Raw genomic sequence first — 15458 nt, forward strand, 5'->3', positions numbered from 1 at the left:
GCACATGCTTCTATATCATCAGAATGCTCCGGAATTTTTTTGACCTCCTCCCACTGTCAACAAGGAAAACGTTAGCGGTGGCACTTATCACCACAAGACTGGACTACTGCAACAGCCTGTATGCGGGAGCAATAAGTCCGTGCTCCACAGGCTGCAGATGGTCCAGCATGCCACCGCTCGCCTGGTTCTTGGTTGGCCCAGGAAATCATCCGCTTCAGCTGCACTTAACGCCCTTCACTAGCTTCCAATCCATAAACGCATCTTATTTAAAATTTTGGTTATCACTTTTAGAGCTTATCACTCACAAGGACCCAGGTATCTCTCTAAAAATTTCAAACACCACCTCCCCATTCGGAGTCTGAGATCCTCTAACCAGAATCTTTTAGTTGTCCCAAAATTCAGACTGGCCACCAAAAGTGGAAAATCCCTTGCTGTTCTGGGCTCTAGAGCATGGAATAAACTGCCACCTCCGCTCTGGCAAATTTAATCAGAATCCCTATTTAGGAAAGCCCTGAAGACCTGGGTTTTCACGCTTACCGATGCTGCCTGTAGAGCCTTAGTGTAAAGGATGTAAGTTCTTGGGAATTGCTTCAGCTAACCACCCTTTCCACTCTGGGTTGGTATTAAGCGCCAAGATGCTCCTTGGAGTGATAGAAAGGGCTATAGAAATACTTCTTTACATTACATTACATTACATTACATCTAATTATATTGTCACTTACAGAGAGGGACAAGTGTGTTTTTAAGCCAAGAATCTCTTAAACTCATTGCTTTGTGTTAGTTATTAAATATACATCTCTTACCATGGACATATCAGTGTGCTTAATGATGATTTGTACAGATGCACAAATCTGTTGTAGATGATATATATATATGAGGAACGTATGTGCTAGCATACAAGAGTACTTATGTTTGTATGGGGAGCACGAGCCCCTGGTGTCTAGAGGGTGGATTTCTGCTTGGGGATTGCTCTCCTGTGGCGATCTCCAGGCAGGTCCACTGGGGCGAGGTACTTTTGTTTTGGGGCAGTTTTGAAATCCTTGGTGTTCAGTGGGCTTTCTGCCTTCCCGGGGGCAGATTGGAGGTGAAAATCCCTATCCGCCACCCTCATCCCACACGGGGGGGGGGGGCAGAAAGTTTAAAGGGAGCGTGGTGGGGAAGAGCACAGACACTCCTGGAAGGGGTGCATCCCCTCCCCCAAACAAATACTGAATAAAAGCAGTGCCTGGTGTTTAGTGGACTTTCTGACAACCCCACCCTCCTCCAGTCCTGGCAGATTAGGGATAATCCTCCCCATCCGCCTGCCGCGGGAGGGGGAGCAGAAAGTCTGGCAGCACATTTGTTTTTTGGGGTGGGGGAAGGGCTATACCCATGATGGGCAGCTCCCACATTTATATTTTATTTTTATATTTCCCTGGTGTGGGGGTAGATGTGTGAGGGGATAATAACCTCCATCTGCCACTCTGGGCAGAAAGACTGACAGTATAGTTTTTTTGGTGGGGTGGATGTGTCATTGGCTTGTGTCATTGTCCTTTGTAAATGCTGGCTTCTGATTCCTTAATAGGCTTCTTAGTCCTTGGTACTGCCTTGTCTTCCTTCGTAACCTCCCATGAAGCCTGGTCCTTTTACTTGGTTGAAACACTGCAAGTCTTTTTTAGTGTGTACACACTATTTTCTCTAAATAGTTTGTCCTACTACAGGCACGACATGCTTTCCTGCAACATTCAGCGCACCATGCATACTTTTACTTTCTAAGCAGCCCAGGACAATGGCGGCCGCTTCTTCGAATAGGTCTCGTATTTACAAGAGTTTGAGCTATTGGCATTATATATGACTACGCCTTTTATTTATGTGTTAATTATCAAAACACATAAATGAAAGGCATTGACATTTACAATGTCAATAGCTTAAACTCTCATAAATGTGAGACCTATTGCGTTGCAAATGCTTGTTTATAAAGCTATTCTTAGCAGGAAAGATGCAAAGTTGAGCAGCTCAATGTTTGTTTGGCAGGTAAGTTATCCGATTGATTTTAAACTTTGAGGTTAGGTGTTTATACACGGAGGTCCTTTTGGCTTGGTGATTGAAGATGGAATTGGAGGGGAATCAGAGATGTTGAGGGTAAGGCGGATGGGTAAGATAATAACTTAAACAAGCGGTTAAAGATACTGTGGAAGGAGAGGTCTTCTGTCTCTGGACTCTAGTACCCAGTAAAGTGTCAGCCTCATTTCCTACCACCAAGAAAAAGTTGAGCGAATTCATATTTCATTGCCAATTGTGAAATCACTCTGAAAAGGTGTTTTTGTGAACGTTTCACTCTGTGGTCCAGCCTGCCCAGAACTTTGACTTAAATGCTTTATTACTTACCCCATGAGCTGTTGTATTCTTTTCACCTACAGTTCCAGTCATGGTAAGCAGCACTCCTGGTAGGGATTATGCCATCTAGATTAATCATAATCAATCCATTAACTTTTATTAGAGTTTGACTTTTGTGACACTGCATTCGTTTGACAAGACTGTTCATATATACAGCGATGGGCAATGTAGTGCTAATATCCTGTACACGCAGAACAAAGAATCTGCACCTGCCTAAGTGTTTCTGGGCTTTTGGAGACATAAGAAGGGCCAGTTAGTTATGACTCAAGGCATTGCTAGATAAACGGTGGACTAAGTCAAATGCTACTGCACACTGGCAAACAGGGCACTAGCCAACTCACTCTGCTGGAGCTGAATCAGCCACAGATGCCTTATTTGTGGTGCAGTTGCAACCAATGTTTGTTAGGCTCCTCTACATATACGCAGGACAATTGCCAAGGAGTCTGTTCTTCTATCAGGTGAACAGGCAGATAGACTTCATTACCATTATTCCTTGTTCACAGCAGCATGACCCCACTGCACAGAGTGGGGAGATATAGGGTACTCTGTTGTCTGGAATGGTGCGAGGCTGGTTAGGGATAATGCAGGCTTTGCTGCTGATGTACAGGTCCTTCACCATTAGTCACCATTGGGCAAACCAATGCTTCCTGGGTCGATTCTGGCCAGCCAGTCTTCAATCCCCTAGGTGCTTCACCCTTTCGGACGACTTCCATGAAGGCTTCAGTGAGCTGGGTTGTACCATTTGTTCTTTTCATTAAGAGCCTTGTACATTTCCTTACTCTGGGCAGAACTGCTACTTTTCTGAGCAGGTTTCAGCAGCAGGACTCTACCAGAGCATAGGCCTAGTACTGGCTTGTAGAAGATCTGCAACCAGATGGGTCTTATTCCAGGTAGATGACTCTAACGACTTGGAGGAGACTCTGCTCCAGCCCAATGTACTCATTAGAAATTGCACTCTTTGTCCTTCTTTGTAAGCACTTGTGTCAATGCATGACCAATCAAGATGAGCTACCTTTCAAATGTGAACACTGCCCCATTCAGAGTTGAATGCATCATCCCAGGCTGTTGCAGAGCAGCTAGTATCAAAATATTGTGTATCGCCTCTGACCAAGATCAGCCAGCTATAGCCCAAAGTATTTAGTGTTGCTAACCAGTGATATTTTGTTATTTGTCTAGATAGAACTGACAAAACTGGCCATAAAGTAGTAGTCCTGCACAAAGACTCAGTAAAATGCAAACAAGAATAGTTCTTGACTTGTCAAAGTGTATCAGTTGCACCCAAAAAACAAGCATTGGCAAAGCCTATAGGTGTTGCCTATGCGAGCGCTGTTGGCTTTGGTAATGTGTTTTAGCCATGTTGCACACCAGTGTGACTGCTGTTCAGCATCACTAAAAGTTAGTGATGTGGAGTGGTGTAGGGTAGATAAAGGGTAGAGTGAAATGGGGTAGATTAGAGTGGAATGTAGTGGGGTTGATACGCATAGAGAATGGTGGGGTAAATTGGTGTGGAGTGGGGCAGAATGAGCTGGATTGTAATGAGTTAGATTGGGGTTGAGTGGGGTCAACTGGAGTGGGGTGGGGTAGGGTGAAGTGGGGTTGTTTGGGGTAGCGTGAACCGGAGTTGTTTGGGTAGGGTAAAGTGGGGTTGATTGGGGTAGCGTGAACTGGAGTTGTTTGGGGTAGGGTGAAGTGGGGTTGATTGGGGTAGGATGAAGTGGGGTTGCTCGGAGTGAAGTAGATTGGGTGCATTAGATTAGGATAGATTGGCTTAGAGTGGAGTGGGTTAGATGGCCGGCTGGGTAGATTGGAGTGTGGTAGATTGGAGTAGAATGGAGTAGTGTGGGGTGGGCTGGAGTGGGGAAGTGGTGTGCATTGGGGTAGATTGGAGTGGAGTGGCTAGAGTGGAATTTAATGAAACTCCAGCTTTGAAGATGTATGAAATACTGAAACTGTGCTTCTCTGGAAATGCACTTAGTGGAACTCCAATCCAGCATTATGTGGGGTAGATTAAAGCGGAGTAACATGGGGTAGATTGGAGTTTAGTGTGGTGGGGTAGGATGGAGTGAGTAGACTGGAGTGGGGTAAATTAAAGAGGGTAGACTGGAGTGGGGTAGATTGGCGGGGTGAATTGGAGTGGGCAGACTGTAGTGGGGTAGATTGGTGGGATAAATTGGAGTGGGCTAGATTGACTTGGTGCACATTGGGGTGAAGTGGAGTAGAAGGAAGTTGGATAGATTGGGGTAGGTTGGAGTGGGGTAAGGTAGATTGGAGTGCGTAGATTGGGGTAAAGTTCAGTGGGGTAGATTGTGGTTGAGTGTGGTAGATTGGAGTGGAGTGGGGTAGACTGATGTGGGGTAGATTGGAGTGGGGTGGAGTAGATTGGAGTACAGCAGGTAGATTGAAGTGGCGTCTAGCTGGCTGGACCGGAACTTCATGAAACACCAGCTTTGAAGAAGAATGAAATACTTAAACTGTCCTTCTCGTAAAGTGCACTCCGTGGAACTCCAATCCAGCATGTTGTGTCTCTACTTTAAAAGGAAATTGAAATCACGTCATTGCCGCTCCTCTAGCACCTAAGAATGTAGTGCATCTCATGGTTGTGTTGAGGGGATGATTTATTAGGGACAGGAGGGGCCAGGGGGGCTCAGTGCACAGCTTTCAGAAGCCGCGCTGACGAGACCGTGAGTGAGAACTAAGGGGAATAGGGTGGCTTAAGGTGCACCGGGGCTGTCCTGGACCTCTTGCTCTAAAACAGGAAAAAACATACATATGAGCTTTTGGAGACTGAAGCTTGGGGCTGTACAATTTATTTGAAGACACAGCTTCTAGAAATAATCAGTGATAACATAAAAATCATATAGTACTTGGTCCTGTACCCAGCATTCTCTTGAAAGTCACATGGACCAGATTAATTTTACAACGTACAGTTTAACATTTGCTATGGCTAAGAGAGAGAGAGAGATTTTGCTTGGAGTGCACCTATGAGTACTGAGGCAGATTAAAAACGGTTGTGCTTGTTCACATAGATGAATACTCACATTTGCTCATAAGTGTAATCCTGCAAGATACATTAGAATGCAGAGTACATGTTATTTATCATTAGGTACACTCAAAATGCTATATCAGTGAGTTGTCCTAAGACCACAGTATAAATGCTTAAATGTAGAGAACAAGTTAAAAAGTACATATGCAGATATAAAATGACTTTATCTAAAAAGCAGTTTAAAACATAACATAAGTAAAATATTTACATGCACAAAAGTATGAACATTTGATCAAGGGCCCTTGGAGACAACTCTCGGTCTGAATACCTACAAACAGACGAGGAGTTGCCCGCTGATGTTCTTGCGGGGCTCCTTCTTATACTGTCTAAAACACGTGAGACGATAATTACGTCATCCCACGCCACCACGTATCACATACCCGTCCATTGTCCATTGTCATTTACTGGACTGCTCTCTACCTTTCCCACCCATAGGGTTAGGTATGGCCTTTTTCCTGTAATTGTGGTACATACTTCAGTCTAGACTGAGAACTGCCACTTGACTGGAAGTCCAATAATAAACTATCAATGGACGACAGAAATGTGTTAGTATTGCTTCGAGGGGTCCTATTCATGTGTCAATCAGTCAATCTGCGATACTATTTCGCCACCCTTAGCCTCAGTTTATCGGATATCTGGCTTGACGTAGCTGTGGTGGGAACTTCCCTTATTCCATTCATGGCTTAGGTGGGGGACGTGGGGTATGTTGCAAGATTTATAGAGGAACTTGACTTCTGCTGTTTGTGAGAAATATACAATGAGGTGGGGGCCTGGTAGGAGTGCTGAGCCTTGCAGACAGGAGCAGCTGGGTGAATCTTGGGTCAGACTTGCTTTCTGCTTCTGTTTAAGCTAAGAGAAAATGGCAGTGCCCAAGGCAATGTAACTGAGGCCTGTAACCTCTAAACAGCAGGGCCTACACAGGGGTTATGTTGTGCAGGTGACAGGTGTGTCCCTGGATAGCTGTGCAGGTAAAAATTCTTACTCCAACATTCCCCCCTCAAGTTCGAAATTTCGAACTTAATCAAACATCTTTAAACACCATTCGAACTGCATACTTAGCTGGAGATGGGGGAAGAGGCCAGGGCGAGTCGCAAAGAGGCTGTTCCTCTGAATCTTTGTCCTGCACTTTTCCTGAATCTGCATCTGTCTTCCCTAAGTTATCACACATTGTCTCATAGGGACGCATCAAGTCCCCCTGTGGTGAACGTGATGGGACTCTATGCACCTGGGCCTGATATTGACTAATTACAGGAATGTCTGGCAATGGGCGGGAGTCAGGAATGGTCAACTCCACTATGCTCATCATTGTCGTCTCTCCATCATCTCCCTTAGCCCTACGAATTCCAGTATATGAACCTGAGCCTGCATAATTCATCCCTATCATTTTAGAACTAAATTTCTTTACACAGTATATCAGTATCTGTGATCCAAAACACAACAATAACAGTACACAGAAAATTGGCATTAAAAATTTAAGCACTGCAGACAGCCATGAAGGCATCCAGTTCAAATTGAACCAGCCATTTAAGAGATCTGCTTCAGCACCTCCTTCCTCATGCATCTCTTTCCCCAAGTTGTCCAAATCCTCGATGGCCTTTGTGAGTGTTCCGTTGTCAGCGTCGTTCGCTAAAATGAACGTGCAGCAGGATTTTCCCACCTTGGCGCACACACCACCATTCATTGCTGTTAGCTGGTCTAGAACATATCTGTGCTCTAGAACCATAAGTCGTAGAGGTCGAAGTTCTTCTTTCACGGCGTTGAACCCATCCCGGGTGTTGTTGATAAGCTGCATTAGTTCATATCTGGTCACTTGCAGCCAGCGAGCATTGGCTTTAGTCTGGAATATGGGGATAACTCCCCCAAAGAAAAGTTCGGCATCATTGAAGAGTCTGTAATCCTGAGGTATTTTCTGAAAAGGGCCATCTGAGAAGTATTTCATTATTTCTCTCTTCCCATGATGAAGCAGGGTAACGTCATCTGCCATTGGGTGTGTGTGGATGTGGGAAATGTTCGCTGCAGGGACAACAAGATGTAGTTCATGCATTGTCACAATGGAACATAGTCCTTGCCAGTGGGGGGGCAGCTGCAGGTAGATGTGCTCACCGCATGCCCAGTAGATGTCCATGAGACTAGAGGTACCGTGCTGGAGGTCAAAATTAAACACTGTGTGACTGCAATTTGTGTTTCGGCCCACAGGCACTGTTCCGGTACCTAGGAAGCAAAGGAGAGGAGACTTAAGTTTGTATGCTCTTTTAGGTTTGTACTTTGTACCCTCATTGAGGGTATATCTTCTAGTTTCCTGTGCCCATATCTCAGCACATTCCCTCCCAATAGTCTCATTTGTATAATGCTTATGCTCCTGACCTTCAACCGGGCTACCTAAGGATGCTGCCTTGCATATTAAATCATGTGGCCCATTCCATCTGTTATTAAAATATATATTGGCCCTCAGGCGCAGAATGGGTCTCCACTGACAAGGGCATGCGTTATGGGTATGGTTAGTCTGTTGGTATTCGGGTGAGTGGCATTTTGATGGGGGTGTTGGGAAGGTGAAGTATCCTAATTTTCTAAGCTGATATTCCCAGACCTGTATCATATTAGCAGGTGCTCCCATTTCATGGTAAACTTCCATTCTTCTCTCAAATTCTACTGGGTCAGAAACAACAGTGAATGTAACATACTTGTTGTCCCAGTCTGAGACGTTTACAAATGCTGTATTAATTTTTGCTGACTGGAGCTGTATCTGACCATGTATGCGGCAAAGGAACAGGTGTAGGAGACATTTGGCAGTGGCCGGTGGAATCTCTTTGGGAATGAGCAATTTGTCTGCACCTACAGCATGTGGAATGTATGAGCACACAAAGCAGGAATCATTCGTGGCTTTCCTCCCCACCTCCCTCATGTCTCTGTACCACATATTATCTAACAATGCATTATGAGTACCATCATTCTGTACTGACATACCAGGGCGCTGGGAGAAAAAATCAGGCATAGAGTGTTGTTCGAATGTGTACACAACTGTGTCCTGGAGATCACTAACCCAGTTTGATATTTGTTCTGTGTCTTTCTCTTTACGTTGTGTGCGAGGGGTATATCTCCTTGGTGTTTTATTGCGACCCATTTTATACCTGACACTCCTTTTATGCTGACGGAAACGTCTAGGGACACCTTTCCCAGGGGCATTCACAGTGATATCAAGTACCCTGTCCCACTCGGTGTGGTCTACAGAGGGTGTGGAAGGTGTCGTGGGTACAGGGGTGGTGCAGCCATTGCTGGTGTATTCCTCATCTAGTATGTTACCAGGACTTGTTTTAGGCATGTGATATCCTACTGAGATGGTAGGCCTAACTTGACTTGATATAGCCTTCTCTCTCTCTGCTTGTAATGCAAGCCAATGTAATATAGCCATTGAAGCAACGAACATAACAAATAATATAAGAGTGACTGTACATATCTTTTTAACTGAAATCTTGGTAAGAGGCGTTGGTCTGTTACTGTCTCTTATTCCATAGACCCTCATTCGATTTCCATATTCACGGTCTTGGATCGTCATAGGAAATAAGATGCCCTCCTTCCTGTTGAAGTTCAAGTCTCTGTTGGTGCCGGGTGGATCCTCACGTGGTTCAAATGAACCCATGCTTTGCGTTCGGCAATTCGGACCGCAGTGGGTGAAGAGTCAATGACCAGGTATGGTCCCTCGTACTTAGGGTCTCTCCACTTCCGTACTTGCTTCTTTATGAAGATCTGTGTTCCAGGGCGGATAGGCAAAAGTTCATCGGAAATTGTGCCGTCCTTTTTCCTTGTCTTGGATGTCTGAATGGAAAGAAACCTAGCAGCACGGGTTAGGGCACACAAATAATCAAATAATTCAGCTTTCACAATCTCAGAAGACGTTTCATTGTCTACTTTAGGTCTGGTGGAAGGAACAACCATATTCATTGATCTGCCAGTGACAAGCTGGTGAGGTGTGAGGTGATGATCAGAGCTAGGGCTGTTCCTGAGTGCAAACAAAGCAATTGGGAGGCAATAGAGCCATTTCTTTTCAATAGTGGCACTTATCTTGCTGATCTTGGCTTTGAGCAATCCGTTGAGGCGCTCACAAATACCATTGCTCTGTGGGTGATAGGCTGAAGTAAGTTTATGTTTTAGTCCTAACATGGTGGCTATCGTCTCAAAGATGGAGTTTGAAAAATGGCCGCCATTGTCACTGCGGATAGATTCTGGTAATCCCCAGCGACATATGACCTCACGAAGTAGGAAGGTAGCTGCGGCCTTTGCGTCACAATGGACACAAGGTCCAGCCTCAATCCATCGTGAGAAGGGACATACTACCACGATGAGGTATCGGTAGTTGTTACATCTGTCAAGCATGTCCACATAGTCAATGTGGAGTTCCCTGAAGGGACCCTTAGGCCTTGGGATTGTTGAAGCAACTGTTTTCATAGCTGGGTTGGGTGAATACTGCTGACAGATAAGGCACTGATGGACAAAGAGTTGTATTTGCTCATGTGCATTGGGGATGAACCATTCTGCCTGCAGGTTAGAGGACATGATATCACGAGGGACATGTGTAGGAAGGTGCAGCTGGGTAAGTGCTATTTGCAAAAGAGCCCGTGGCATGACAGGCTTCCCTGTCATTGTCTGTCTGTAAATAAAATCTGAGGCGTCCTGTTGTACTCCCCTCTTCTTCCATAACTCTTTTTCTTCAGCTTGGGCACTTTCTTGTATCTCTCTGAGGTGCAACTGTGCAATGATGTCAAACTGCTGTGTGTCATCAATTGTATATGGAAGTGTTGGGTCGTGTGTATCTGGGAGTGGTGACTTACTGGTGTCCTCATCTGTGTTTTGCATATCTTCCTGCGCTATTGGGGGCGTATTTTTGGCAAGCAAGATGGGGGTGCAGTCAGTTTGTGTCGGGGATGGTTGTTGTGTACAACTTTGGCCTTTTGCTGCTGCTTTAGCAGCCCAATCTGCCATTGCATTTCCTCTGGAAACAAAATCTTGGCCGTTCGTGTGTGCTGCACATTTCACTACTGCTACTTCTGCTGGCAGTGTCAAGGAGTCAATTAGTTCTGCAAGTAACTGTTTGTGCATTACGGGCGTGCCATCTGTTTTAAGAAACCCGCGCCTTTTCCATCTCAATATGCTGGAATGCGTTGTTGTGGTGACATATGCTGAATCAGAGTACACAGTAATTCTTTCATTAGCTCCATGCTTCAAGGCTGCTATTAATGCCACCAACTCAGCTGCCTGGGCTGAGTAATGGGGTGGTAATGTTATCTGCTGTACAATGTCCAGAGTGTCTGAGGAGTTATTCTGTTGCGCTCTGACTACAGCTGCCCCTGTATGCCTGATCCCTGTCTCTTGATCAATCGTAGAAGAACCATCAACAAAGTAAATTACACTGTCTGGTAATGGGTCTTCCTTTGCTGTGCCTGACTCATCTGGGCAGTATGTGGCACAATCATGGGTGTCATCGTCAGCTGTCGCAATCGGATGTGCAAAGAACGTGGCTGGATTCACAGTGTGGCATTTTACAACCTTCAACGAAGGCAATGACAGTATGACTTCATATCCTGATACTCTCTGTGTGGTAAGAGTTGTTTTAGCTTTCTGTATTATTGCAAAGACAGCGTGCTCAGTGTACAGCGTCAGAGGGGAGCCCATGACTATGGGGGTGCTTTTCTCAACGGCGAATGCTGCTGTTGAAAGAGCCTGTTCACAAGGATAGTGGCCTTTCATCACTGAGTCTAATATGCCACTGAAGTATCCAATTGGTTTGGGACCCAAGGGGTATTTCTGGGTGAGGACTGCTGTCATGACCTGTCCATTACAATGTGTGAACAGATAGAATTCCTTTGTATAATCAGGAGATCCCAACACTGGTGCATTTGTAATCTCATCTTTTAATTTTACAAAGGCTGATGTCATTTCAGGTGTCCAGTCAATCTTGTTATGCCTGTCCTTAGCCATTTTGACAGCTTTCAAGAGTGGTCCAGTTATAGTAGCATAATCAAAGATCCACTGTCTGACATAGTTCACTAGTCCCAGGAACTTTTGCATGTCCTTAACTGTCTGTGGTTCTGGAGTATTCCTTATTGCTTCTACTCTTCCTGGTGTAACTCTTCTTCCTGATGCTGAAATCAGTTGACCTAAATACTGTACTTCTTCCTGACAGTATTGTAGTTTTTGCTTGTCTATTTTGTATCCTCTATGTGCTAATGTTGTAAGGAGAGCAATTGTATCTTTTCTGCACTCTTGCTCTGTCGCACTGCAGAGGAGTATGTCATCGACATATTGCAGCAAGGTGCTGTCACATTGGAAATTTGATAAGTCATCCTTGACAACTCTGTTAAACACACTGGGGGACTCACAATAGCCTTGAGGGAGCCTTTTGTACGAAAATTGCCTATGCCTGAATGAAAATGCGAATAGGTACTGGCTTTCAGGATGCAGTGGGACACTGAAAAAAGCATTTTTCAGGTCAATGACGGAAAAGTACTTTGCATTTTGTGGGATGTTAGTAAGGATCACTGAAGGGTCAGGGACGATGGGAAACTCAGGTATCACTATGCTGTTAATCGAGCGAAGATCATGTACTAGCCTCCATTGATTTGTTTGTTGCTTCCTCACAGGAAAAAGACAGGTGTTGCAAGGTGAGATACAAGGATATATCACACCTTGATCCAGTAATGCTTGAATTGTGGGGGCTATTCCTTCTTCGGCTTCTTTGGACAAAGGGTACTGGCGCACTCTGGGAAGAATGGCGTCAGGTTTCAGTGTCACTTTGAATGGTTCTGCTGATCGAATGAGCCCCACATCATTGGGACCTGTAGTCCAAAGGATGTTGGGCACCTGAGCTAGGTCTGAGTCACGTGCTTCATCAATTACTGTGGGTTGTGTTGGCGTTCTGATTTCAACTGTCACTGACACGGGGACTGGAATCTGGTATACAATGTCTTCTCTATCACCAAATAATTCCTGATCTGTAATGTCTCTTACCCGATGTCCAGGCTCAATAAAAATGACACAGGCCCATGACTGGCCATAGTCATCACATGCTATAAAGACACCATATGTTGGTGTCATGTTAAAACATTGTATTCCTAGGATCATATTTTTGTCTGGACCTGGCATGTCCTGTAATTGAGGACGGAAAAGAAATTCTTTGGGTAGCTGTACAGTGCGCCCCGCCATCTCTGGTGAGTTGGCAATGACCATTTGCACAGCTGTGGAGAATGCTAGTTCATCCACTGGGCGAGCTCTAATTTGGTCTCTCATGGAAGAGTCCACAGTGACAGCCATCATTCTTGCCAGTGATGTGCCAGGGATGGAGCAAGTCATTGTGCCTTTTTCATCAAAATGAATTGTCATGTTTAATTTGGCCATAAGATCACGGCCCAATAAATTTACGGGTGATTCTGTCGAGTAAAGCAGTCGTTGCTGAATGCTTTTGCCTCCTATTTTCATTGGTACTGGCTTGGTGAAAGGGACCCTTGTAATTGCCCCAGAGAAACCCTGTGTGTCTACACTTTGATTGGAAATAGGCAGTGCTCCCTCTGTTATACAGGAAAATGTTGCACCTGTGTCAATCAGAAATTTATACGTTTTGTTGTTTATCGTGACATACACAACTGGGTCCTCTCTAATATTTGTGAGGCACGACAACAAGGGACACACTAGGGTCTTCTGTGGGCTATCCTAGCTGGTGTACCTTCCAGCCTGATGTTGCTGGATTGTACCCTGCAGAACCGTATTGGCGGGCTGCAGTACTGTGGCTCACTGAGGTACAAGAACCTGTGTCTGTGGCACCATTTGGTACACAGGCCCCTGTTGTTGAACCAGTTGTGGCTGTATCTGTTGGACTGGTGTCTGTAATTGTACTTGCTGCAACATTGGCTGTTGCTGTCCTGCAGACGGGTAGGTGTACACTACGTTGGGCTGCAGTGGCTGTGTCTGCTGCTGAACGTATTGCACTGGTACCTGGACTTGCTGTGGTTGGCATTCCCTTATCATGTGTCCTGGTCGCTGACAGTGGTAGCACAGTGGGGGTCCTGGCTGCTGTGTGGGTCTTTGATAGCCCATCCCCCTACCTCTTCCTCGCATTCCTGATGACCTTGTTTGTTTATTATCATAATACTGTTGTTGCCTCTGATTGTTTCTTGGGTGCTGTGCCTGTGTCTGCTGGACTGCTGCCTGTGTGTCTCCTTGTAATGCGTTCTGGGCATTTTGTGGAAATTGGGTGACAGTAGTCATTTGACTCACTGGTGTGGCTACCATTATTGTGTCCACAGCCTCCTTTTTCTTTAATTTCTGTTGCACCAATTTAGCTGCCGCATTTTCAATTGCCACCTGCCTCTTCTTCTCCTGCTCTTGCTCCTTTTTACAGTAGTGAATGATATGGTGTTGTATTTCTGCCCATGGTTTGCATTCCATTGCTACTATTCCATCTAATTTTTCTTGCACAGCAGTTGGCAGTCCCTTCTTAATTGTATGGTAGAAGAACCTACAATTGCCTCCTGTTATATCCCATTTCTCTCCTAACTCCTGTTGCCACTTTTCCTTCATTCTAGTAATGTACTGTGCAGGATCTTCATTGCTTTGCATTGTCTGGGACATTAGGGACCCGATGTCTGGGATATCAGGGAACTTTCTACGCAGCTCACTCCACAGGGCAGACCTTATTGTATTGAAAGGATTGCCATCCAATTCCAAATTTGTGATGGAAAGTCTGTGGTCAATGCGTGTGAACATTTCCTCTGCATCCTCTCCAATCAGGGAAACAAGCAGACTTTTCACGTCTCCAGCAGCTAATGGCACCCCTGCAGTGTTTTTCTCAAAGGCTTGTATCCACTTCCCAGCACCCTCTGTGAGGGGCGGAAGTTGCTTTTTTAAATTGTCCTTGTCCATAAGGGACCAAGGGGTGTAGATGGGACGGTCCTCGATATTTTTATATAGCAGTGGCAGCTGGCGCAGCACCCCTCTTGGCCTTGTGCTGTCATACCTGCGTGCGTATTTCTGCCATATTCTCAAGCCTCTGCGCATGTAATTGTAATCCCAGTCTTCATGTCCCTCCCCCCTCAAGATACAGTCTTCAGCTGTTGCCATGTCCTCAGGGTGGAAAGACCCTTCTCGAGGCCACACCATCATTTGGGGATCTTTACTTTCTGTCCATTCTGCCAAGTCATCTGTGAATTTGTCGGCATAATAGTTACTCCCTTCTCCTAGCACCACTATCTCATATGGTGTCAGATCTTCAGGTGACACCCGTCCCGGCCTACTAACGGCCATCTTGTACAGTGCTCCAGATCTGGTGGTGCGCAGGCGTGCTTTACCTGTTACATCATATTCTTCTGGGATGTCGTCAGGTCTCCCATGGTTACCTAACACTGCGAGATTCTCTACCTCTGTCCTTCTTTGCCTGTACCTCCTTTCTGCCCGTTCAAGCACATTGGACAGTCCGAAGTTATCAATGTCTACCTCTCTGAGTTGGGCCCTGCGTGGTGCGGCTACAGGAGGTGATGCCTGACGCACAGGTGTCTGTGGCAGTGACCTCTGGGGGTTGTAGTTAGGGAATGCGCGAGGGGCTTGTGTTATGTTAGCTGCTGTGTTACTCTGTGGTGGGGCCTCACTCTGGGCCTCATTGTCTAATTGTATCCATGGCCTTTGCTGTGGCCTTGTTGTTAGGATCCCACCACTGTGTTGCCTTGCATCATTTGCACCTCTTGCCAATTCATTGAGTGTCGGTGGTTGTTGCTTTTCACTCAGCTGGCCCAACCCATCCATCAGTTCTGTCATTCTTTCATTTCTTCGATCATTTTGTAAGGGCCTCTGCTGATAAGTTAGTGCATTGTCAGTGGTATTTCCTAAGCAATGCTCGAGTGGCATGTCCCCAACTGTTCTGCCTGCTCCATGGTATAAATCCTGTTCTGTCCTCCACCTAACGATATCTCTTTCATTCATTATGCCAGGGATACGTTGTTCGCCATCCCTGTTCTCTTCAAGAAACTGTATCTGGCGCGCTTCCTGTCTGTTGGGA

General features: G+C 45.6%; 2 protein-coding genes across 3 annotated transcripts in view; one reads left to right on the forward strand and one right to left on the reverse strand.

Moving 5' to 3' along the window:
* Positions 1-15458, forward strand: part of DISP1 (dispatched RND transporter family member 1) — a 729704-nt gene that overhangs the window by 143170 nt on the left and 571076 nt on the right. The gene's annotated exons all lie outside the window — the stretch shown is intronic.
* Positions 6318-9193, reverse strand: LOC147709376 (uncharacterized). The gene has a single exon (XM_086925470.1). It carries the CDS (start codon positions 9054-9056, stop codon positions 6441-6443), a length of 2616 nt encoding a protein of 871 aa, XP_086781596.1. The 5' UTR covers positions 9057-9193; the 3' UTR covers positions 6318-6440.

This window comes from Lissotriton vulgaris, chromosome 6 (genome assembly GCF_964263255.1).
Source record: "Lissotriton vulgaris chromosome 6, aLisVul1.2, whole genome shotgun sequence".
NCBI classification, from domain to species: domain Eukaryota; kingdom Metazoa; phylum Chordata; class Amphibia; order Caudata; family Salamandridae; genus Lissotriton; species Lissotriton vulgaris.

Bases quoted from the DNA above. Each gene is read 5' to 3' on its own strand.
- LOC147709376 (XM_086925470.1), bottom strand. From the start codon at position 9,056: ATGGGTTCATTTGAACCACGTGAGGATCCACCCGGCACCAACAGAGAC.